Source organism: Echeneis naucrates, chromosome 4 (genome assembly GCF_900963305.1).
Source record: "Echeneis naucrates chromosome 4, fEcheNa1.1, whole genome shotgun sequence".
NCBI lineage: Eukaryota > Metazoa > Chordata > Actinopteri > Carangiformes > Echeneidae > Echeneis > Echeneis naucrates.
In genome coordinates this window covers 776,924-803,662 of record NC_042514.1, presented here as the reverse complement: position 1 = coordinate 803,662, position 26,739 = coordinate 776,924, and the positions used below count along the sequence as shown (strand labels likewise).

The following is a 26,739-nucleotide window of genomic DNA, read 5'->3' as shown; positions in this document are numbered from 1 at the left end:
ACCTGAGTAATTATGACCCTTATGTACTCTTTTAAAAAGCATGCTGATGGAGCCAGTGTTCATGGAGATTGCATGAATTGTTGGAAATGATATCTGCTGTGTGTTTCTGACCAAAGGAAGCTACTAAACATCCCAGTGCTGTGTCAACACTGTGTTCCCAGTACGGCTGTTAAATGATTCCTATAGAGCACTTCATCGTAATTTGCTCGCACCCTTTAATTTCTGCCGATGCTGAATGCGAGCAAGGTGGATAGCTACTTGACATAAAGTGTTACTGCATCACACCGGAGACAGCATGAGCCTCCAGGATGGATGCTGGCAGGAGGACGCACACTAATCTTGATGAACTATTTTTTACTGCCTGCTCCTCACAGTTGAATTTTTCTTCCCTACGCTGCTACTTCACAGGGTGTGATAATAGCAATAATAATGAAAAAGCAGCTCCCTGACCCATTTTATAATGTCAGAGTAGTGAATTATTTATTGGGAACAAAGTTATTTGGTACACAGCAGAGGGAACAAACTGAGTAGATACCGAGGCATCTTTATTTAATATGCACAATATAAATAATGCATGTCAAAAATGCATCTGCTTCAATTTATTAAAGCTCGCTCAACTGGGATTCATTGCTATTTAACATTAGTGGTCGATGCTAAGCTTTTGTCTTCATTGCCTGTTTCTTATGAAACTCAACATCCTCTCTGACTGATTGTTTTTCATATCTCCACTTTGCTGGAACAAGCTAGCCAAAATTACTACTGACTGTAAAAGGCTTTAAAGATAATGCCCCGAAGCAGAAACGGGGGAATATTATGGATTTATGCTCCAGAACACCGTGAAAAAGGAAAAAAAAGAAAAGGAGAGGAGGTATACTATTTATAATCTACGGCACGGAGCATTTCCTGTGCAATACATACAGTAGCAGCTGACTGTGTAACAGTCGTTTTCTATTAATTCCCCAAAAGGAAAACCTTTTCAAACCCCCCCTGCCCCCTGACAAAAATCTGGAGAAGGCCAAGGGGGTGAGATTTTGATTGGTGGCCATTAACACCTCGCCACACAATCAAAATCAAGACTTACCGTCGCGCTCCTGTACCTGAAAGAATCTAATCAAAAAGAAGGCCTTCCCAGCTCTTTCTGGGGTTCCATAAGTTTGATGGAAGTGTGTGGGGGAGGGGGGAGGGGGTGGACATTTTAACGGGCACACATTTACAGGTAAAAGGCGTCTTACAACCGTTAGAGTAAAGACATACGGCTTGTTGTGCTACACATTTCCTTCCAAGTGAGTAGGGGAGGGCATTGAAAGACAAAATGGAGCATAACATCATAACAGAGAAGAACATTAGTTGGTCAATTATAGTTTTACATTTGGAAGTTTCAGTGCATATGAAATTACATTTATGGGCAGGCAATACTATCAATGCTAAAAGATTTATATTACTCGGGTAAAACTATTTTGCAAAATACATTTTGTGCATGTACAGCTGGGCTAGAACGGAAGCAATTATCATCTGTTAAGCTCAACAGTAATGCCACTTAAAGCGGAGCTGCACTGTGCATTTTAGTTAGAAAGGGTGGATGTTTTGATTTTTGGATTTTCTGGCCTGGCTCTGGGACCGGGGTGCTCCCTACCTCGCACATAAAGGTTAGCAGGGGACGAGTAGCGCACGCCTTCCACATTAGACGCCACGCACTCGTACTTCCCCTGGTCGGTCTCCTCGCTGTTCTCAATCTGCAAGGCACCTGGGAAATGAGGAGATCCAACACAGACAAGACGGGAGAGGGTGGGTGGGGGTGGGGGGGGGGTGGCAGGACACAAGGAGAGAACGCAGGGAGGAAATGATTAGTCAACCTGTCTTTGAAAGTGCACGAAGGAGTTACAAAAATGGAGGCTATCTTGAATTACTCAAGACCATTTCACCAAGAACTGGGTTTCTCTCTCCGGCCTCGGCCACACAGGTAAAAGAGAAGGCTGTGGACCGAACCAGTCGCAATAAATTTGTAGTTATCTTGGCGAATGCAGCTTTTTAAGACATGATGCTCTTCGAACAAAAAGACCAACATATGGGCAGAGGAGGGATGTGAGTGTGATGGAGGTAAAGGAGAACAGACGGAGCGCCTGACTGTGCTGGGGGAGGAAGGTCACCAGAAACTGTCCTCAGATACGGTTCATGTCCAAAAGGGTCAGCTGGACTTTAAAGAATTAAATGCAGCACAATCAGGCCATTTGTGTTCTCTTTTACTTCTTACTCACGTATTTCCTTTGAACTTTCTCCAGAACTGAATTAAATTCAATCATCCCTTTATATTAACCCAACAGGGCCATAACTCTTCCCACTTTCTTCAGATTCCAGCAGATTTTGCACCCTTACACCTTCAAATAATCTCCACCTAAATGCTTGGCAGCAGCGTAGCAGGAGGGGCGTGAGGGGACGGAGGTGAAGCAATGGGCGGCAGATCATTCCTCGTTAGAGCGCTGTTGACGGCACTTCCTGATGATATTATTAGGGCTTCTCGCTGGCTCAGCAGACAGATTGCAGGCCAGGCCTCCCTGACAAACACAGCACCATCGCTCGTTAGCATTTAGCCAGGAAGCATTAATACACCAACCGCTGCCCGGGACGCTTTGTAATATACCATAACCCACTCCATCACATCAGCAAGTGGAGTGAACACAGTGTTGTACAAGGCTGCTATTCTGGAACATTGGTCTAATAACACTGTTCTACTGCTGCACAAATGACACTATCGATCCTGCCTAATTATAACGATTAGTCACGCTTCCACCTTCAACACGGCCTAATACTCAAAGAGTATTTTACACCTCGCAGTACTTAGATATATCTCCTGTTAACAACCGAAAACAGACCCAAAGATACGACATCTCCAATCTATCCTGTTTTCCCTCCACGCCTCAGATCGTTCCCGTCGCCCAGAGGGAGCGTTTCCTGGCACATAGCAGAGGAACCACATGAAAACATCTGTCTGCAGAGTGCAGGTGGTGGAGGCTTTGCTCTGAGTTGACGCAGAAATCTGATTTGGATCTGTTTGATTTGTGCTTCGAACAGCAAGTACCAGGCTGGTGGCAGGCGGGTTGGAAAGTGCTTACAAGCCCACCTCCTCAAGACAAGGGAGACCACAAAGTAACTCCTGGTGACGCTTCCTGGAAGCTCTGGCAGTAGCTCAGCAGCCTCGGTCCCCGCGTTGCATCATACAATCTCTGAAAGGCAAAATTTGATGCTCCTGTTTGTTTTGTTTTTGAAGAAAAAGCTTCATAAATAATAATGTCGAAGGGTGGTGGGCCAAAGTCCCTCCTCCCCTTTTGTTGTGGACAGCTAAATCAGATGAGATGTTTATAGTTCATATGTTTTCATTCCACTGCAGATCCAAACACAAATCTCTCCGTCTAAAAATAATACTGAATAAATGTCACCTGAAGGTCAAGAAAACACAACCAGCAACATGCAGAGCAGCGACAGATAACGAGCCAAACAACATTAATTGAGAGCCAATTAAAACCAACATTGGCTGCTGTGAATTGTCCCTCCTGGCAGAACACAGAAACAGAGGAAATGTGGAAAGGATGGAGTGAGTTTCATCTGTTCCCGCCTGCTTTGGTGGAAGCTCCTTGCTAGGTGGCTTTATCTATTGATCCAATCCTCCACTGGCTTCATTACATATTCTTGCGATTATTTCACCATGGAACTGCTAAGAACACATAAATACTCCCTCTACTCGGGGCACACAGAGAGAGCGAGAACAGCTGAGGTGGGGAAGGAAAAAAGTGGACAAGGAGGAGGAGGAGTGGAGGAAGAGAGGAGAGGGTGAGGAGAGGATGTTTATTTTTATGCACATATCACATTTCCTATATTCTGACTGAATTGTGTGAAAGACGGAGTAGAAAATATAAAATCCTACATACGACTCAGACATTATTCCTGCAAGTTCCAATTTATTTATAACCGGCGTAGCGTTGGAATACTGATGAATGTAATTGTACGGACTGGATGAACAAGAGCTACTGTGGGAAGAATAAAGCAGGGAAGGTGGCACAGTGAAGAAATCACAACCTCTTTCTATTTTCAGATGCTTTGTTAGACTCTCACACAGTGGAGACGCAGCATCCTGCTGGTGTTTCATGTGTTGCGCCTCACGTCCATTTCCACTCGCTTCCTTTTAAGTTAATTTCTCATTCATTGAATAATAATTTCTTTAAAACGCATAAAAGGATAAATTGCTTGTTTTTGGCGACAATGATGTTTAATATTAGCATTTAAAGACCACAGATGTCTAGATCCAAATGAACCCTCTTTGATATCATTTCTCCAGAAACAGCATGCACGTGCACGTGCGTGCACATCGAACAGACATCACCGTTTGAAAACCCTTGTCACCAGCATTCATCCATTCCCTCTGTGTTTTTTGTGTTTTGCATAATTGTGCTCCTGCCTGCTGGTAGCTCACCAGAGTGGTCACTGGCATTTCTTATTTATTTATTTATTTGCTTTTATCAGAAAAATAGGAAACACAAGGAATGAAATAAATACTGGAAATAATTTTTCACGGGCACAATGAAAAGTGCAGCTCCGGTCTGTTCACAGGGTGGACGTTAACTGATAAAGACAGCTCAGAGCGTCGCTGGTGAAATGGCCGTAATGTGCTTATGAAGTGAGACCTGCAACGGGACCTGACAGCGTCTCCAACTAGGAAATCTTATTGGAGACCTGATTTCATTAGAAATCACACAAATCAGTTCATAACAGCTGACTGCTGTGTCTGCCAAGAGGTGGCGTCAGGAATAATCAGCTTTCTTGATGCTGCAGGTACAGATGTGTCCAGATGTCGCAGTTAGAGCAATCCTAAAAACTGCTGCATAAGTTTTATATGCTATGACAAGCTAATTCTTTTCACTTATTTTGTTTTCTATTGCAGTTTTGCCTTTAAGCAAGAACATATTGTAAATATTTGAGGTAACAGGACTTTTCTCGCTGCTTTAACTTTTGCTCAAAGACGCTTAAAAGGGACACAACAAAGTTGAAGGGACAGGACAGTTCCTCAATCCACTTAGCACACCACGGACAACGCCGCCCCAGCTGAGTAATAATTCATGTTTTTCTGGGTCAGAGGAGAGAAGTGTTTTTTCTTTTGGTCTTATTCCATGAAATACCCAGCACCGCCGGGACGACGGAGAAGAAAACAGTCAAATCCAGTCATTGATAACAGTGAAATCACCTCCATGTGGACCAATTAGTCCCCGTCTCAGCCAAAGTGACCCTTCCTGCTCACCACCTCCAGCCTGCACTGCTGCCCACTCCTTGGCTCTGCTGCAGCATGTTCTCTGCCCTCATCCATTCGATAATGGCGGCTGTAATGGGCAGCAGGTCTGGGACATCTGTCCCAGCTGTGACACCTGCCCTGGTTAACAGCACTACCTGCCGCAGGGTGGTCTGATGAGGAGCGTTCAGGTGCCAAAGAGTGATGATAAAGAAGATGGTTGGGTTTCCTCATATAGAGGTGAGCGGATATGTTGTTTCCTAAAATTCTGCACTGATTTAGAGATTTCACAGAGGCAGGGCTGTTTCACTGCAGCTAAACTGAAACACTTTCTACAGCCGGAAATGTTATATCAGGCTGTATCTTCCACAAAGCTACATGTAAATGTCATTTTAGTTTCAGTCTGAGTTGTCATGGGCAGAGGAACGAAAAGAAGGAAAAGAGTTTAAGGATGGAGGACGGAGGAAATCAGATACTGACTGGAATAAAAGGGAGAGAGAGGAAGAGCAGACTTGAAGAGACCAACAGGCCCAGAAAAACAGAAGGACCAATGAGGGGATAAAAGAAAAGTGAGCAGGGGCCAGCACGGATGATTAATTTCAGAAAGTGCCTGAAGCCGCGGTCTACCCACCCTGGTCACTGCTTTGTAGCAGATTTGCTGTGCGCCCCCCCACCAACCCCCCAGTCCTATTTGTGTAATTCAATTAGTGTGCTCCACCGGGCCTTGATTGATTTGTTTAGGCAATCAACAAAATGGCTGGCCGGTCTCGCTCCTTCTTTCCCTCACTCCTGCTCCGCTCGGCCATGCCAGCGGCACGCTGTTCTTTTCGTCTTTTTATCTCTTTTTTTCAGCTCATGTCTCTCATTCGTCACGTCTGCTCCTGTTGTCTTCCCTCCATCCGCTCGTCCCAACGTGCTCACTAAAGCCACTACAGAATAATTAAACGCCTAAATTAGCACCTCGCTGCAGAAGTGGATATACATGAAAAATAATAACCTTTCCTGGGCGCGAGCTGAAGCCGCTGCAGTGCAGGAGTCGCTGCTGATGGTGAGACAGGAGTGTGATTCATGAGGAATTGTTGCATTGTGCTGTGGAGAGGCCACATCTGTCCTGGCTGCAACACGGCAGCGAGCAAATTGGAAGTAACACGCTGCACACTGCTCTTGTATTCTCACGCCTCATGTGTCAGTAGAATCACACCCTGCTGGCTGGTGCTCCACACGGCTCAACAACAACTCTCCGTCACTGTCGTCGGCTGAACTTCGGAGGGCGAGCCCTAACCCTAACCTACAGATTTTAGCTGCGAACTTCCAGATTTGCAGCGTGACCACCGTGCAGGTCCGGACGTCTAGTTATCTTTCCGTCGCTCCCTCCGGCTGTCACTCGCACACGCTCTGTCACCACCTCAAGGTCATTACACTGTGATCGCACCAGCATGGGGCCCCATGTGTGATGCCATTGTTGTCAGCGCCCATCTGGTGGCTTGTAACGCTCCCATGAAATCAGTAATGAAGCAGGTAGGGAGCCGAGCTACCTTTATACCGATGGCTTACCTCCAGGCCAACACCTGGGCGGCTCTGTATGGAAACAACATGAATGCAGATCTTACATTTGTGACGTAAAGGGACTCAGCAGACGGACAGACAAGTCTCACCTGCAGAGAGATTTCAAAACGAAGACACCAAAGTTTGTGTTTGTGTCCGAGTCTCCCTCAGCTCATTTTAATCTGCATATAATCGTCCCTGATAAGGAAGAATTGGGTCTTTTTCAGGCTGCTTATCCCATGATACAAATTCAGAGTTCATTAGTCAGGCCTGCTATTGTTCACCAGCATCTGATCTATGAGACTTTCTCATTCAGACAATGGAGGAGCGCTGGTTTGGTTATGTTGAAGGAAGGACAGGATGAAAATGTGAAATGGTTGAGAACTGAGGACTTTAGCTTTAATGTCAACGGAATCAGAAAGCATTTATTCCATCCTCCTGAAAAAGGGGCTGGATATTTAGAAAACTGAGATATTCACTTACCTGCTTGGCCTGTTGAACAAAAAACATTTTGCAACAAACACACAGAGTCACAGTGAATCAACCAGGAGAGGGTTAGGTTTAGTTTCAGCAATAAAGCCTGCTGGATAATTACGAGTGAAAGTTAAATCGTCTGGAGAACGGAAAAGAAGAAAATGAGGAGAGAGGGAGAATTATTTAAAACAATGATTTAGTACGATTCCGGCCTCCTTCTCCATCATCATCCTCGCCTCACCTTGATCTCCTTATGTCCGTCGTCTGACAGAATAAACACGTCGCTGTTTGCCCCCCCCCCCCCCCCACACAGGGAGGGAACCAATGCAATTAGGTGCAATTGATGCTGACTTTTTCCCTGACATACCGTGAGCGTCTCCAGTGAGCGCCCAGGAAATCGAGGCGGTGCATTAACTTGCACAGCAGGGCTATCGTCTTGGTGGGGGGGGCAGGAAGATGAGGAGGATATCAAAGCAGAGGATAAGGGGGAAGAAGGAGGGTTGCTGAGATTGTATTGAACAACTTATAATATTCAATAGCCTGACCTTAAGGTGGAATGAGTTCACCACACCTGCCCCGCCCTCAAGCCACATATCAATGTCACAAACCGCCCCCCCCCCCCCCGGCTCCTCATCCCAGACCCAGTTCAATCGATCTTGAATTGATCAGTAGTTTTCTGATACAGTTGTCGTGGAGGACGGTACAAACACAGAACACCAGGTGGAAGAACCGCACATTAATGATGACGTGGATCGAAGGGGGGCGGGGTGAAACACTGACATCCACAAACAGACAGCACAGAATACAAACACAGATGAAATATAAATGTTAGCAGAAATGAAAGAGGTTTGTCATTTTTCAGAGAGGAAAAGGCCACTTGATGTCCCTCATACTGGGTCAGTTGGTGGAGTTAGGGAGGAGCAGTTATGTTTGATTATGTGTCAGTTTAAGTTTATTTATTTCTCTTCTGTTTTTTTTTTTCTTTACTGTGATGGTTAAACGTCTTACCTCGAATCGGGGTACCCTCTGGAGGAGACACAAAAATGAAGACAACATCAGTTTAGCTCAAGGTTAAAGTTAGTAATAGTTAGAGGAGTTATTTGGGTTGGAAGGTGGATCACTGGAAGTAGATTATCAATCTCTTGGGGATTTTTCTCGTAAAATAAATTAATTTAAAAAAAACAACAACAACAAAAAAAAAAAACAAGACCTCTCATTGCTGGTATCACAAAGGAATGAGGAGATTTGGACGGCTGACACACTCCAAAGCTGAAGACGCTCGAGGTCTTGATGTACGGTTTATCGTGGCAGCACTTTGGGATGATAAGGTTGAGTGTGAGACATCTGACCTGGAGCTGAATGGATTGCTCTGGTGGCGTAAACTTTGACCTTGACTAAAGGGTCAGTTGAACAGCCGGACCGTCGGTATCGCCCGCTGTGTGTCTACATTAGTATGGAAGGGGCGTGGGTGGTCCACTGAACTTCAATCTCAGGTTGCACCTCGAGGCGGCTGAGAGTTAAACCGTGCGAGCTGATGTTCTTATTTATCCTACGAGTCATAAACCTGCTTAGCTGTGACAGATAGACCCTCCACCTCAACCTTAATCCCCCCCCCCCCTCAGTCTCCTGTTCTTCTGTTATTTCACTGTATGTTTCTCTATCCCCTCTTTATTTTGTCTGTATTGTGTTATATGCCTGACTGCGAGCCAAATGTCCCATTAGGGCCAATAAAATATTGAGCTTATCCAGTCGGTGGCTGCTGGGCTTTTTAAATGTGGCCCAAGTTGTTGCTGCATTGTAAAATGAATCCCTCGTAGGCAGAGCTCAGGGTGTGTGTGTCAGAGAGCCAGCTTCACTTCAACCCTCCTCTGCTGAGCGTTCTCCTCTTGGCTCTTTTCCCCTCTCTCATTGTTTTCTTGCAGTTTTTTCAGTTGTGACTTTCTTTGTTCTCCCATTCCTCTTTTTTTTTTGTCTGTCTCATTCTGTCTTCTACTTTCTCGCTTTTTCTCGAAATCTAAGGATGACTCACGGCAACGACATGCCCTCGGCCATCCCCCGAGAGTGCCAGCAGGGCGGTGCCAACCCAGGAGAGCTGCCCTACTTAGCATAGAAAGCCTGCAGGCACAGAGCTGCAGGTCAATGGTATGCACTCCACATTGAGCCTAACATTACCTCCCTGGCCCCCGAGAGCGTGTGTGTGTGTGTGTGCGCGCGCTTCTGCGTGCACTCATGCAAATTGCATTTAACATATGCCAGCCCTCCCACAAAACTGCGAAGGCAACAAAACAACAGATAAAAAATAAAATGGAATCAGGAGCACCTGGTGTTTAAGATGTAAATTGGTGCCAGCAATTTCCAACACATTAAGGAGTGTGGGCGTCTCGGTAGTTGGGATTAAATTTTCAATGTCTTCCACTCCGATTGTTGTTGCAGGTCTGCGCGTGGAGACATCCTTTGTGATACCAGCAGGCAGGAGGCAATCACTGAATTCGAAGTTCTGCCTGGTTTCCAATTGACCTCGGTGGGTTAATTTCTTTCTGTGTAGGGTTGCTGTGTGCCGTGCTGCACGATGCTTTTAAAAAAAAGTCAACAAGCACAGAAAATGTTTGCATGTTTAAAATGTACATCTGTTTACATCGCCCGTGCTGTGAATGGCACTGAGAGGAATGCTCTGCTGGCTCTGTGGTTTAAGAGTATTTTTAATTTGAAACATTTCAGGAAGATTTCTAAACAATTTTGGCTTTTCGAGCTTTCTGTAGCCACTCAGGAGAATATTATCATTTGGTGTCCGTAAACAGCGCTCAATATACCTTCATTTACTGCAGAGGTTGTTTGGAGTCATTTGAAAGACCAGGCAAAACAACTGTGACATTTTAATCATTTCTGCAATGATTTCTGAGGCCACATAATCATAGGTAATCACAAGACAAAAGACAACAGGGCTCTGGGAGGGTTACGTTGTTAGAGTTAAAGTTTGATTAGAGGCTGCAGGAAGCTGGTTTATTTCACTTTAGCTGAGATGGATTTTAGTCGGGGGGGTTGAGAGGTTTCCGGTTCAAGGTTAGGTGAGGTTAAGGTCAACGTCAGGTTAAGGTTAGGGAAAGGTTAAGGTTAATAAGGCGGGTTGGTGGAGGGGAAGGCCGCTGTTTGGACCTTAAAAGTACTGAGTGACAAAGCAGGAAGGGGGAGAAAGAAGTATACAAACAAAAAAGAAAGAAATGAGTTCGTAGGTCGTTGGAACTTGTGATTTTTAATACTAAAGCAGCATAAAGAGATGAAAGAAAACTTCGTCTGGTATTCAATTACAATTTAAAATCCACCTGTGTTACACACACACAACCCAACGGCCATAAGCTCCCCTTCTAAGCTTCGGTCAGCCAGGGGTTGATCAGCTTAGGGTGACAATGACCTAAATATACCTCAGCAGGACGCAGACTCTCTCACATTATCAATGCGGCATTATCTGCTTCATAGAACAGGCCAGCTGTTTTGTTAAACAACACTCTGAATATATTAAAAATATTATTGAAGGATGTAGCCGGCTAGAGGCAATCTGGCCAGAGATGTTGCACATCTGCTCATGGGGTGGACAGGGGTCGCGTGATTGGCCGAGGGACAGGCGCTGACCAGACTCCAGGGGGGGCTTCTGTCTGACCTTCTTGTCACCACAGACATCCTGGTGGTTTCGCAGCAGGTCTAACAGGAGAACGACGACATCTGCAGAGGTTTCTTCACCTCCCTGCAGAGCCAGTCTGATGCCAACAACTGCAACATGCAACTGAACTCAGCAGAACTCCGACAGGGATGTTCATAAATCTGTGTGACTGAAGGGGCCGTCTAGTGTCAGCTGGCGACTTTAAACATTTACATGAAGCATGGACCTTTTTCTCTATGGATACCCTCCTTGCCATCCTCTGCGTGTCTCCCTGGCCTCTGGTTAATCTGTTCTGGCTGACGGGGCCAGCGAGGGCCCGAGGTCTGCAGCCACAGGGGAGACTTGGGGAGAAATGTCAGACTCCCTCCACACCTCGAGAGCAGCTCCTCAGGGGACCCTGATGCAAATATCACTGCCCCGCCAGCGCAGCGTGGTCTGGCACATAAGGAGGCAGTTGGCCAACTAGTGCCTCAACTTCACCACCGCTCTGTGGGAGAAGATCCAGCCGTCTCACAGTTCTCCCCCCAGGCTTAAGAGAGAGCCTGAAGCAAAGGAGCACACAGGTATCCCCAAGAAATGGTCAAATCCTATCTGATCAACTGAAGAGTTCAAAAAAACTGACCGATGAACTGCCTGGAGAAGCTTTACCTTTGTTCTTTTTTTGAGGAAGGCATTTATTATTTGGGGGGGGACGGACAAATATTAAAACCTTAAGTCGCAAAATGGCTGCTCCCAACACAGAAAACGTGAAGATGGCAGCCAGAGGGGTTTGAGAGTGCAGGCCTCTTTCTCATCAGCATAAATCCTGCCTGGCTGCTGAATGAGCTTTCCAGCAGGAGGAGCCCCCAAAGCTTACATTACATTCTGAGAGCCTCGCTATTGAAACAACGGAAAGTAATTTCCTTTTCTGCCCTCCTGTATACACACACAGTTTGAACTGTAAGTAAAACATAGCCAGCCTAAGGTGGCTGCGTATGTTATTGTAAGAAGTTCAAAAAGTCAGAAGGCGTACAAGATGTGGCCAAATGTAACTATCAGTTGAGCCCTCGCCCTGTAGTCTGGGCAATAGAGCCTTAGCCAGAGATCTGTAAGCCAGTGGGGATGTGGGCCAATTTAGAGAGAGAAGGAAATGTTCTCTTGAGAAAATATGAGGGTCGACTCAGCCAAGTGTGGGATTGGAGGGTTTGGCCATACAGCGGTCCTGCAGAGGCCTTCACCTAGAAAGAACTCGAGATTCTTTCAGACCCTATCAGGACTTACTGCACTTTCCAAAAGTAATTTTGGGCAGCGAGGCTGTTACTGTGAAAAGTCAGGTTGCACCGTTAAACAGCTGAGCGTAAAGAAAAAAAGAGGGAGTTATGTATATTACTGGGACAAACTGTTGGCTCCGAATCTCAGTAAGAGGCCTGAAATACTGTGGGCTATTGGTGCACAGGGATAATTGTCTTGGTTTCAAACAGAGTCCAATTATTTCCTCAAAGCCTGCTGTCTGGCAGCCCAGCAGAGAGAAGTGGATGTGACAGGGGGCATTGTGAAATCTAAATAATACGGCCAGAGCGAAGTAAATAAGGGAACGTCTCCTTCCAAGAAGTTTAAAATCCCAAACAGTCCAGTAAACCTGCTGAGATTCAGCTGGGCCGGTCTTAAATCTTACCAGCAGCACTAATGTAAAGGAGGACGTTGCCTCAGGCAACCGGCTCAGTGAATCTCTTCCGAATATGTAAAAAAAAAATCTAAATGTGCTGCTTAAAAGTGGACAATGGCGTCCAACGCCCCCCCCCCCCCAAGCTCGCTTGTCCTTGATTTGCCTTTTTGTTATAAGTTCCAATTTGTGTGAGACTGTGTGTGTGTGTTTGTGTGAAGGGGAAAGAAGATAAAGTTGGCATAAGAAGGAGGGAGGGGGACGAGACAAAAGTAAAAGTGAAAGTATGAATAGAAACAATATAAATAACAAGTGACAAAGAGGAGGAGAGTGAGGGGGGAGCAGGGGATGCATGCATTTTGGAGAGTAGTTAAAATGTGCCATCTGCTTCAAGGAGAGTGGGTGGGCTTGCTGGGCTTTGGAAGACACTTACCAAAGGTTTCTGAAAACGACAGAGCAAAAAGAAAGTAAATAAAAAAAAGGGGGGGAGAACAAGATAGTTGATTTTAGGCTGAGGCTGAAAGCATTAAAGGACTGTCCCACCTCAGTTTTCATCACCATGACAGATCACAGATGGTGAAGTCTCACACAGCAAAGTTTTATTTAAAATTAAAACATCTAATTAGAAGCTTTTTTATTTATTTTTTGTAAAAAGAATCATTTGGTCCCATTTTGCTTTAAACTGTACAACGTTACAGATTCGTCCTATTTGTCAGTTGTATGTTATCAATGCTTTTTTAAACTTGTGTTTTGGGTCAAATGAGCCAAATCCAAATGACAAGTGTTGAAACGTCACGATGTGTACCGAAGCACATCCGAGTTTCAGACACAGGTATCGACAAAAAAACAAAAGAAACAAAACAAACACAGAGAGAGAAAGTTTCATTTAGACAGGACACACAAAGATGATGGAAGAGATCGTGAAACAGAGAAAGACAGATGATGCAGAGGTTAGAAAACAGACAGCAATCTGAAGCTCTTTGTTCATCATCATCACAAACTCATAACTCACAATGCCATCTTGACAACTATTTGATTTAAAGTGTACTACATTTTAGGAGAAGAGCCCTGTTTGGTAACACAACCACATTTCCTGAATGTATATTCATAAGTCTTCATCTGATTTCAATATGTACTTTATCTTTACTGGATGAATTATTTACTAGCTGCATGATGCCGAAATATAATCCTAAAAATGTTGTTGCTTCATCCGACTAGAACAGCTGATATCCTGACAACATCAGATATTTCTCTGCATGACACAATGATGTGATGGCACGTTATAAAGCTTTTTTCAGAAGCCTTGAGTGTAAAACACCTTGGCACGGTGTCAGACTACCTGATATTACTATTATTAATGTTATTATTATTATTATTATTACTCTATCAGGGCCAAACTGTGTTAAGACATTATTATTATCTTTGAATGAAATCAACATTTATTTTTACTGTAAAAAGACAGAGTATCTTTTAAGGTTAAAAAAACAAATTACTCCAGAGAAGGCTGGCTGTGCAAGATATGAGCAAAAGGCTGAAAATATTAATGTTGGCGTTCTCTCCAACGAGTCTCTTGTGGAGGCTCTTTGTCCTCCAACTGAAATCAAACGCTCTGGCCGACAGCCTTCACCGGAGCACCTCAGGACAAGTTGACATGCACAGATTAGACTCCGGGGCCGCAGATAACCAAGAAACACTTCAGTTAGTCGTACAACATCGTCCTGCAAAGAGCAAACGGGCACACGCTCTGACGGGAAAGTTCTGGCTTTGAGCATTTGAAATTCAAAGGTGTTCCTCAAAACTGGACTTCATCAATAAATGTAAGACGAAACGTATCTAAAATTGAAAGCATCTTCGTGGAATGTGCACTTGTTGTATTTAGTAAGGCCTGAATAATGAGATGACGCTTCGATTATTTTGAGCGTACAGCTCATAATGGCCACAACTGGGGCAGGAACTCAATAGCCACAGACTCTTTATTTAGTGGCGTCTACCCTGATTTACGTTCGCAGCAACAAATCAGATAGGAGTCATTGGATTTTTCAAATGGTGACAAATCATCGACTTAAAATATCTACCCCTTATTGCCCGGGGCCACTCCAGGGCCTGCACTTAATTAGCTACATAATTAGACTTTGCTTTACTGGGCCTCTCAGTGGGGTTTAATCAATGGGAACAAGACAACATATCCACCACTGAGTTGTGTGGCTAGAGAGCGGACTTTGCTCTCGTTGTTGGCGATGACACACTTCTGGGATGTTGTAAGTGATCTGCCCTCATTCAGTAATGTTACACCCTTTAATGCTTTAGTGTCATTTGTTTTGTTCCAGCACTGTGAATGATAGTTCATCTTATACATATATCAAACCCGTCTGTGTGATTGACTTCAGAATATTATTGTTCGGACTGAGTGAACTCTCAGGTCTGATGGCCAAACGCTCATAATGCACTTTCGTGAACGGAAAAGCAAACACACACTGAAGATATCAATCTGTGGAAAAGCTCAGGGAATCACATCCAGGAAAAGAAAAACACGGCTGCCAATCCTCCCCAAAAACATCCAGAGGAATCAGATGTAGGAAGGAAAGAAAGATATTTTTCTTTTTTCTTACCTGAGCGTAGCTGTTTGATTCGGCCGTTACTTGCACTGGGGTCGATCGGCAGGAAGTCTTTGTACCAGGTGATCTCGGGGTCGGGGTTGCCGCTCGCCGCACAGAGCATGGTGGCTGTTCGAGTGCGCTCCACTACTTTGAGCTGAGGGCCCATGTCAATGTTGGGGAAGCCCGGTGGGAGCAGGTCCTCTGTGGGGACACAACACAGTTATGATTCAAACATGACAACCAGGAATTACACTGCAGCCACGGCAGATTTCTTCACACGTTGGACGTGGTGTGATGCAGCGGAGACAGAAAAATAACACAACTGCAGCAACACAGCAGGAGACCGTGTGGCTACCTTCCTGAAATGAAAAGCAGACTTCACGGAGAGCTATTTTTCAATTCTAATATTAATACGAATATTAAGATAAAGGGGAAATTTTATAGGGGCCTTTTAAAGTTATATGTCATATAATGTGTAATGGCCCGCTTAATTTTCCAGAAATTAGTCCATGAGTTAACAGCATCTACGTTTTTTAAAATAGGTTCAACCATTTGGTTTTCTGGCACCAATTCCTCCTGGACCGCTGAGACTCAAGCATTTTGGGAATGTGATATTATAGCCAGCAAAGTACAGCAGACAGATAACTGAACAGACCAGCGGAGGGAGCAAAGCTTGGATAAACATGGAAACTGTTTTTCATTAAGAATCTCACTCTGTGTTGGAAGAGCTTTAAGACTCAGAGGCCAATTGAACCACGCAGGATGCTTCCTTCAGTTTCTTGCTTCCTCGGATAATGAGATGGTTTTCTAATGGATAATGGCTTTTCTAATTGTTGGAAAAAAACAAAACATCCCACAAACAGATGCTCGCACATTAGACTGCATTCTCACTGTCAGCTCCCACACATTAAGAACCATGTGTCTTCTTTAAATGACCTTATGGAGGACTCTGTAGCATTTTATTTATTTTTTACTTTTTGTTGTAACAAGTGGAGAATAAATGGCTTTAAAAGCAGTGAAGAGGAACCAGCAGTGACAGCAGGAGAAAAGCTGGTAAAACTGCAGCTATCATCTCCGCTGAGCACCAAAGGTGGAAGATTTTTGTGTGAGGGGCGAGACCGACGCCTCGGTGAGCGCGATTATTGCTGCGCTAATTTAAGAACCATCCGACGAGCTGGTGCTCGCATTCATTTCACAAACAGTGCGGGATCCTTGCAGCTCATAATCATGCATGATTGCACAGTCATTACACTGTTAGGAGATGACAGTGTCCTCGGTGGTCATTGTTCTCCTCGAGCAGACGCCCTGTTCTCTTAGGGCAATTAGTCCCGCGGGTCAAATTGCCTGGCCTCCACCTCGACTGGAGCCGGAGCAGTGACTCAGTCTCAGATGATGAGTGCTGGGGTGTTTGGGGTGGGGGGCGGGGGGTACCCTGAGCCATAATACACATCAGAAGTTCAAGTGCACATCACAACTCGGAGAAAATTGACTGATTAAGATGGTGGCCAGTGGCGGAGCAGAGGTCAGCGCTCGTCTGGAGAGCTGATGACCTCACGCTCGCCGTGCTGACATCACAGCCGGGAAGCACTAAATTCAACGAAATTAGAGCAGTAAGCTGTTTTTAGTTTCACTCAGTCTGCCTTTAAAGGACAGAAAATGAGAGCTACTTCATATAAAACACCCCAACGAGATGGTTATGTCAGAATTTATTCCAGACTGGGAGGAAAAAAAGCACTCAAAATGTCAAGATGATGATTATTATTGATGAACGTAATAACATTAGCTCTAAAAGCTTTTTGCTCTATTGTCTTTAAGTCGCCAAGAGAAATTAAGAGGACAAAGCCACAAACTTTGTGTTGTTTTATGGGCCTGAATTGTGCAGATGCAGGGGGAAGCGAGGCCACATATGTTCACATTTTGAAATATTGAGTATTGAAAATAAAAGACACATGCGAGAGCAGAAGGAAGAAGCTGAGGTGTCTAAACAAAGTCCAGACAGTTTACCGCTAACTAAGGCTGACTTCAGCAGAACACAATGAATATTTCACTGCCAGGTTCAAAGTACAGGCATTTACACAGTTTTGGGCTCCGTGCTGTATCCTCTTCATCGATTATTAATGATCACCACTGTATAATCGCTTTATACCGATTTCCCCTGCAGCTCAGAAGAACGATGGAAAGCCCACGTTTCACTTTAGAAATGTCAGGACAAGGCAGACCAACGTGTTCTCTTCAGCGTGTCACTGATGATCTTTGTACAAGACGCCATAAAAGGTGCAGCCTTCCCGTAGCCCCTTCTCTGCTAATGGTCTGTCTCCGAACGCTCCAGCTGATGATATGAGACGGAGCTGAGGCCCGTCCGCACTTCAGTCCTCCTCCACGCTATGAAAACAGAAGACAGAGGCCACAGACTACAGTAATGAAGCTGAATAGATACAGCGTAAGTGGATTTGAGACTGATGACATGAGGCAAGTGACAGAAGGAATCTGCCTGAAGGAGCGAGCGAGGCCAGGAGAAAGGTGGCTGAACAAACGAACCAACCAAAACAGCAGTAAACAAGGCTGCGTTTTGGATTCCGAGGAGAGATGGCGTTCTCGTTCCAGCTGCTCTGACGTGATACTGCACAGCGTGTAGGCTGGTTCCTGACGTCCCCAGGAACAGTCTGATACCATCTTTCCCCCTCAACCTTACAGGCTCCGTCGATAAAGGCGGCCATGCAAAAATAAATAGATCACTCATTGAGGGAGTGTTACTTCAGGGTTAGCCAGCCCGACTGTGGAGGGGAGAAGTCAGCCAATGACACGGGCTGATGGTATCCCAGAATCGCCAGAGGCCTCCCCCATTGTGGCGTAGCAACTGCATTTCCATGAGGTTCTCTGCCATGACAAATCTTCACAGGCCAAAGAGAATCGACGCAGCCTTTTGTCACTCCTGCTGCAGTTACACATTATACAGCTCTTCGTTTTATTCTGTCATTTTATTCCACGTGTAGCTGCGAAAGAAAATGTAAATAATGTATTTAACCATAAGAACAGTCGAACTGCCTCGAAACAAAGCCTGTTTCAGACACATCGCTGTGACCCGATTCAGTGGGCGTGTCTTTCAGATGAAGGACGACAGCATCATCAGCCCTTTTTCCTTTTTTCCTTTTACATAAAAACCAAAGGTGGCTTTGAACAGCTGAACCCAATCTGGCCTCTTCCTCAGAGTGGAGCCGAATTTTAAGTCGTGATAAACAGTAACCTTGAGTTGCCCGAACAGTCCACACAACAGCTGGCCTCCTGCAGGCCTCCAGTTATCTAAAGTTCAGTTTATTTGTCTGTCCCTATTTTTTTTCCTCCCTTTGTTGGCTTGAGTGCCGTCATTATCCATAATTGTCTTTAATTTCGCTCCACCACTTAATATCATTATACAAGTGACAGGTGCAAATCCTTTAATCAGCCTCCGGCCAGCTTAGCCATCGCCCGGCTGTTAATCTGCCGACTCATGTCTGCTGTTGCATTCTGCTTTCCATCATGCTGAGTGTGCCTCTTTAAAGGTCCGTCCTTTTGACTCATTTAACTCTCCTGTCTAATCCCATTTCCAGTGATTCACTCTCACCAAACATCTCTTTCATGCTAATCTGCCTAAACGAGAGACCGCAAACAGGGTGTTTCCAGTGCGGAGCGGAACACACAGGAAACGCTGACACGACTGTGGCCGTCCAAAGAAGCATAACTACATGGTCCTCACTGTTTTTGCACATAGAGTGTAAAAGTGTGTTATCAGTTGTACTTCACGGTGCAGCCTTTGCTCCTCCTGCCGTGTTTTCTCAACCCACTGACCTACATGAAAGGAAGAAATAAGACTTTTTTTTCTAACGCTGTGGCCAATTAGCTACATGGTATGACACTGTCATGCTCCACCGAATTCACTGCACAGGAAACTGGACCACTTAGCCCGGCTGCGTGAGCCTCGAGTGTCGGTCAGGGTCTTTATATTTTTATACCGCACACGTCATCCATTTTGATCTGGCGTCAAGATCTCTGACACACCAATTTCAAAGCTGCTTATTCTGAGCCATCAATTATCTGACAGGGTGGAGAGAGAGAGAGAGAGAGAGAGAGAGAGAGAGACCTACAGCAACAGGGAGGGAAAGGTAAAGGTGGCTGGCACTGCAGCGAATGCTGTTGGGTGCTCCACAGTCTCCTGCATCTATTACTCATATTATTATTTTCACTTACTGAAATGATTTAATTTCATCAGCAGCATAATCAGGTTAACTGATTACCCAGAGCCACAGGCTTTAAGCAGATCTGTGCATTAATACAGCAGAGGAGAAGAAGAGCAGCAGACAGAGGCTGGGAGTCCATGCTATAGAAACAGACCATAATAAACACAGGATAAAGGCGGTGCGTTCTCTTTGTCATACACCGATTTTGGTTTGGATGAATAAATATTGAACTGATAGACCAGCCTGTTTCACCTAACAGCTGAAGGTGGGAACTTTGTGATGACAGAAAGCCAAACGCACAACTTTGGAGTGCTCTTCTGTGTTCTTCTTGCCTCGCAGCTCTCTGTGACAGTCCCTGAATTCTATGACCGATGGGACGAGAGGATTCCTGTTGAAGAGCTTGAGAAATGTACGAAGGGAGAGAAGCGAACAGCAATCCAGGGCAGAGAAGAATAGCAACACAGGGGAAATCTAATCACGGCGTCTCTGGTCCCTGCACCGATAGCCCTCTCTGGATAGCATCTCAGCTGAATAATGGTTATTATACAGCCAGCACTCAACCTCTACCCCCCCCCCCACCCCCCCCAAACCACTCTCTCAGTTCCCGGAAAGATGTCTGATGTCCCATTGCTATTCTCCACAGCCACCAAGGGCAGCATTTACATCCAAATGTCCAAAAATTCTTCCTGAGAGAAAATGGCCTGAACGAGCAGACGAGAGACGGAGAGAAAGAACGGCCGAAAAACTGATGGACACTGAAAGTAAGACAGAAGTTTGCAGCACAGCTTATTGTCCTCTGGAAAACGCAGCCACAGCGTACAGGGCAGGAGTGGCAAACTCTGCAGCAGTCTCCCCGCAGTCCGTCAGGCTCCTCGTTAGACGCACACCACCAGACGTTCAGAGCCGTCTCACACATTCATCCTCTCATTATCTGCCGTTATCCTGCAACAAGCCAGCGCTACCATTCGTGTCTTCGTCACTATATCTCAGTGTTTGAGTCATGCTGACTGTCTCTGTTGACTGTTCGTCAAACATTTGTGCGACATTGTGCACTGTCTCTTGTTCTGCTTCCTCTCACTCATGATGATCACTGAGCCACATGTTTCTGTTGTTGGATGAACAAATCAGGGAACTTAAACTATATCTCATTTTAATTAACGTAACTGTTGCTTGTCTGGGAATGTTAGAATTGAAATACGTTGCTGAAATGTTAATACGTGGACCAGCATTCAAACTGACCGTTGGCAGCTTGCAAACACTTTCCACACCAACTCCACTCCTGAACGCAGCCCATATTAGGACACGTTCACAAAGCCTATCAACACTGAGTCAAACAGCAACAAGAGGGCCACACAAAGCTGAGGAACAAATGGTAACTCCAACCTCAGGTAACGGCTATGGGCAGATGAATCATGGAGGAGAGGACTGCCAGGAAAAACCTTTTACCCTCAGGCAGAGCAGGGTAATATCATATTATATAGCATTAGGGCAGAACTTTCTGTACAGGATCCAATTTCTAAGACTATAAAATAATCCCGTAGGTGGCTCATAATCTATAGAACAAATAGTTTACACTTAATTTGTTCTGACACCGTATGATCCCAAATTACACACAGACACACAAAAGACAGAAAGAAAATAAAGGAGAAGTCGGTTTCCAGGTGGAGAAATGTTCATTCGAGACAGAAATTGCATCAGGTTTGGTTCATTCACTCCAAATGAGGTCTGGTGGGTTAAGCTGATCTCTGGAGAGGTGAACGTGTGAATCATGAGGTGCACTCTGGGTAATGTGGGCACGTGGGAATCACAGAGAAAAGAAATGGAGCTACGTTACTGTTTATTGAAAAAAAAAAATTAAAAAGTAAAATAATAACTTGGTTTGTAAGATAAACAAGTTCAAAGACAAAAAAAAATTAATATTTTTATCTTTCCTCCTACAAAGTCAGACCAATGAAGGCAGAACTGCTGCAGCCACATATTTTCTAGGGCGGTGATAAACCAGCAATTCGCAGAGTGAATTAAAAATTTAAAACTGATTGATTCATCGCATGCACCGAACCTACTGAGATAATGATAATGGCCTGAGTCTCTGCAGCAGCGGCCTCCATGTGATGGAAGAAACAGGAAAAAAACCCAAAACAACAGTACATGAATAAACTAACGCAAATTACCTCTTGAAACATGAATCAAGAGCTGAATTATATCAGAACAGCACTTTCATTAAGGAGAGCCGTCACACATCATCGTGCTCCACATGGATCAGCTTTGAGGCCTAAACCAGGGTCCAGGTCTAAAGGGGCCCACTTCTGGCTGTTTCTGTGATGTGGTGGCTGCTGTGACAGACACAGCACAGACAAGAGAGGGCAGGTCCAACGCTGCCCTCCTTTAGTGGAGTGGAAAAAACAAAAAACAAAACATAAAAAGGAAAAAAAAGTTGTGTTTATCCATCTCAGCTGGTGGAGGTTTATTGAGTTCTCCACCGCCTCCCTCCCTCCCTCTCTCTCCCTCTCTCTCTCCTCTCTCTCTATCCCTCTCTCTCTCCCTCTATCTCTCTCAGTCCCTCTCTCTCTCTCCCTCTCCCTCCCTCTCTCTCTCTCTCTCTCACTCCCTCCCTCCCTCCCTCCCTCTCCCTCTCTCTCTCTCTCTCCCTCCCTCTCTCTCTCCCTGTCCCTCCCTCCCTCTCTCTCCCTCTCTCTCTCTCTCCCTCTCTCTCTCTCCCTCCCTCTCTATCTCCCTGTCCCTCCCTCCTTCCCTCCCTCCCTCCCTCCCTCTCTCCCTGTCCCTCCCTCCTTCCCTCCCTCTCTCCCTCCCCCTCCCTCTCTCCCTCCCTCCCTCCTGTCAGGCTCCTGAGGTGACCGGGGTGAGACAGGCGAGCTCCAGGGGAGACAGGAGATGAGGCTGGGGCCATTAAAGGAAGTGCTTCACCGTAGAGAAACGTCAACCAGTCAGGTCTGGCTTAGTGCTGGGTGGCTTTGAGTGTGTGTGTGTGGAGACACTATGGGCGCCTTGAAACGCAACGTCGGTTTCAAACTGTGCGAGCAGCACGGCAGCAGAGAGCTTTGGACAACATGGACCTCCTCCGCTGTTTAATTGTTAAAGAGTTGTGTGCGCTCCCGTTCAATCACTTGTTTATTTTACACAGCATTTAAAACAACCACAGTGGCTCGGATCCTTTAGTAGGCAGCGTGATTTAATGTCTTACCTAATTAATGATGACAGTAATGAGAGAGCGTGCTGCAGGGTGCTGTGACTGCTCACCGAGGTTTCAAGCTGAAATCAAGCTGGAGTCACAAACTTCTTCTGATGGCAAAATAAGTTTTAGAATGAGTTATTTAAAGGGTCCGTGTGAGTCTTTATCTTAACTAACATCAGGAAGGAGCTGCGACTTAAAAAAAAAACAAAACCTTTTTCATAGATTCCTTCATTTTATCAGATTCTTTTCTCATGCAAGAGCCAAATGCCAAAAATCACAGCGTTCAGAGATATTAGCTAATTTGGCAGTTGTTACGGCTCAGCTGTTAGCTGATATGTGTGAAGCGGTGTTATGTGTGTGCGAATGAAGGCTCGGTGCCCCTGACATGCGGAGCAAAGGCCTTTATAAGATGTCTGAACGCTAGGCAGCCAAAACAACGGCGGATTGAGAGGGCTGAGCTGCTGCGCTGGGCCCCTTCCTGCCAAATGAACTGGTCTAACCCAAACAAACACCAAAACCTCCCAAAGACTGACAGTAATTGTGGAAGGAGATGTACGAGAGAGGCTGAGGTGTTAGGTCACAGTCTTGGTGGGCCATTAGCTCGGAGCAATTAAGCCACTAATGACAGGTTTGGAGGCACCTTTGGAGAGCGGAGCAACAATTATGAATATGTGGTAGCTGAAAATGAGCAGAGAGGCGGCGAGATGACTGACTGGTAATTACTTAACGTCACTTCAAGATGTGGAGCCGACAAGCGGACACGGCAGCAGGGGTGACGGAGGATGTGTCCTTCACTGGGGTGAGACTGGAGTTATGTTGGATAAATAAGCCATTTATAAAGACGACAGGACGGAGGGGTTGTGGGCAGAATGCTGATCAGGAACAAACAGGATTGTTTGTGAAGAAAAGTGGGAAGATGACTTAGCTGCAATTTCAGCAGCGACAGACAGAAAAAAACGGTGAAGGTTCAAACCTTCCTCTCTGTCGCCAGAAGGAAGCAGCAAAAAGGAAAAGAAAAACAGATATACAGTACTGTACCAAATGAAAAAACCAACAACAGCACATTGTTCCCTTCATTGTGACAGACAATGTGGGTTGCTCGGGTTTGTGGGCAGAGGGGACATGTTGGACGTGGCGTCGGCTCTGAGGGGCCAAGGAGCACGGTGTTCTTTAAATATGAACAGCTGCTGTTAAATCCACTTGGATCTGGGCCGCAATCCAGAACACAAGCTTTGTAATCACAAAGACGTCCTGGACAGCGTCTTCCAACAGGCCTCCCTCCGGCTGCCGTGTCTCTCGCACTCCATTTGTCCCTCTGATAAGTACATCTCACGTCGCACTAAGAGCTGCGATGTCCCAACAACAGTCCTGTTGGTTTGAGAAGATTCGGATGTGTTGTCGTATTAAGAATTGTTCTGTATAACTTATAAGGCGTTTCCAGTCGTGAAAGAAGTGAGAATATCAGACTTTCAGCACAGGTTTCGTCTGCACGGCCCCGAAGCATGCAGGACTTTAAGTCACATCAACTTATCCAATCCTGCAGGGCTCGCAGCACGACCTCTGTGTTGTATGACTTCAGTCACCTGGGCTGGTGGCTCATGCATATGCATGAAGCTGGTGGTCCGGGCCGTATCCCCTCGCTCTTCTTTATGCATGAGTTGGGCCACTCCAAAGGTCGCCGCTCACACAGTTTCCACAGGAACCTCCTTCCAGCTCTCAGTCTCTGATTAGGAGTGGAGCAAAAAGTGCCATTCTGCTGCAGCTTTCAGAGCCGATTCCTTTTCAGCAAGTTGTTATCAAATGTTTACTCGATTGTGCATTTTACTATCACTGCCATTAGTTGTTGTTGTCGTGTCTAATTGTCTAATTAATTAGAAACCGTTATGGGGACGTAAATCTCGTGTCCACCGACCTACAAATAGTCCATCTACACATTAATATGAATGCATGCAAGAATAGATACCCTGAGCAGCAGTAAGTGCTGGCTGCTGAGAACTGATTTACATTTTCTCAGCTATGCAACAAAACCACATAGGACCTAAATACCAGTGCAGATTTAATATAATGAAATATAATGACAGGAAGAGCAGCAGTGCTGCAGCAAAGCTTTTACTGAGAAGCAGATGTGTGAAATTTAACTTCGACTCTCAATCAAAGTTGAATAACGTGGATGTCTAAATATTTCTGGATTTGTGCCAAGAAATTATTGTTGTATTTGAAGTTCAACAGACAGACAATGGTGCCGGTTTTTAATCGAAGAAAAGAAGAGCAGATTATGAAAATGTCCTGAGATGGAAGGAAACGTAGAGTTAAAGGTTCAATCAATCCAATGAACACTCATCGTTTTAAAAGTGACTGAGACACCGATCTTTCAATTTATTCTCCTGCCAACTTTGCCAAAGGATCCGTTTTACAAACTTTCTGCCTGGTAATAAACCAATCAGTCCAACCTCAGCTTGTTCTCCATTTTCTTTGCTCTTCATCTCTTTCTTTCTTTCCCTTTTCTTTTTACTCCGTATATTGGCTGTGGCCCGATGTCCGGGGTGGACGGGGTCACCACACCTGAACGGGAATTATATGAAATTGATGGTGAAAGTTCAGGAGCCAGCCATCCCTGGCTAGAGGTTAACTCCTTCCAGTTATCCCGCTCCATCAGCACCATCTTCTCTCTTTCCCTTTTCCTCCTTTATCTATATTGCGACCACTCAGCCTGTGCCCCTCTTCTTCATCCACCAATCACACGATTACTGCATTAGAGGTCCTGAGGATCAAAGGATTCAGAGGCCATAAACTCTCATGAGTGAATTTCCTCCGGAGCCAACTTTTTTTTTTCTTTTTTTTTTTTAAACTCTGCAATAGAAAAAGACAGAGTGAGCGAGATATAAAGCCGCCAATAGTCCGGCTGGCATACAAATGCTAATATGCACATATGAGGTGTGGTAGGAGGTGAGGCATGGGGGGGCAGGTTAAAGGTGGGCAAGGAGATATCTTTCAAGGGAGGAAAGAGCCATCAGCGTCACAGATGGAAGGCAAAGGGAATATTTCTGAGGAAAAGATACAAAACCTCTTAAACCTCCAATAAGATCTGGGGGCCACGAGGGCCATTGATTTATTGTTTGTACCAGCCTGTCCTCTACCACACACCGACAACACACAAGCAGGAGCTGCTCATGAGCACCACGCAAGAACAAAACAAGGAACCTAAATCTCCTCAAAGGGAAGAAATGGCACAAAGAAAGACGGAGCTAACATCCACAGATCTAAACAGCATTAAACTCACGTATTATTTACTGTCAGGCTGTGAGTGCTGCTGGGGAATGAGAATTGAGTTTGCCGGCACACGGTCGAGATAATATGTTTAGAAAAAGACAACAGCGAGAGTATTCGCTCAGTGGAGATCCGGACTCTCAGTCAGAACGAGCCTCATTCACGACACGTAATGTGACGAAGAATAAACGGGCTCTCCAATAAATGTTTTAAAACACAGCTGATCAGAAACCTTTGTTTGGCTGGTGAACATGACCAGTTTAGAGTCGTCAGTGACATGTGGACATTCAACTGAAGTAACTTCCAGTCATTGCAGCTCCTGATGCTCATTATCAACCTGCAGATATCTGTGCTGCTCAGCTGGCTTCCAGGTTTTTCCAGAATTCTTTCATTGTCTTTTTAAATAAACATCTATTTTTCTGTGTCGACCTCTTTGCTCTGCACGCATTTCTGCCACTTTTCCTCTACTTTCTTTCACATTTACACATAATTTGAGAGGAGCGGGGGAAGGCAGGGGTTAGCCCAGAGGCACGAAGACAGCAGGAGGAGAAACAGCCAGATCTGCCGCTGATACTGCCAAGCTTATTTTTCACTGTCTCATTACAAGGCAGGCGCTACCTGCCCAACTGTCTACCTGCCCGTCTACCTGCCTGTCTACCTGCCCAACTGTCTACCTGCCCGTCTACCTGCCCGTCTACCTGCCCAACTGTCTACCTGCCTGTCTACCTGTGCTTCTGTCTACCTGCCCGTCTACCTGCCCAACTGTCTACCTGCCCGTCTACCTGCCCAACTGTCTACCTGCCCGTCTACCTGCCTGTCTACCTGCCCAACTGTCTACCTGCCCGTCTACCTGCCCAACTGTCTACCTGCCCGTCTA

The 26,739-nt window shown here is 45.4% G+C and overlaps 1 protein-coding gene across 5 annotated transcripts in view; it reads right to left on the bottom strand.

Moving 5' to 3' along the window:
• ptprsa (protein tyrosine phosphatase receptor type Sa) overlaps positions 1 to 26,739 on the bottom strand; it is a 194,288-nt gene that overhangs the window by 66,822 nt on the left and 100,727 nt on the right. For 3 of the 5 annotated variants that reach the window (XM_029500050.1, XM_029500049.1, XM_029500052.1), the window contains 4 exons: positions 15,201 to 15,389; positions 13,025 to 13,033; positions 8,303 to 8,320; positions 1,634 to 1,744 (listed from right to left, as the gene is read on the bottom strand). In XM_029500050.1, coding sequence (XP_029355910.1) covers positions 1,634 to 1,744; positions 8,303 to 8,320; positions 13,025 to 13,033; positions 15,201 to 15,389 — 327 coding nt within the window. The remainder of the gene's footprint in view (positions 1 to 1,633; positions 1,745 to 8,302; positions 8,321 to 13,024; positions 13,034 to 15,200; positions 15,390 to 26,739) is intronic. The other 2 variants (XM_029500051.1, XM_029500053.1) reach the window with 1 other exon arrangement.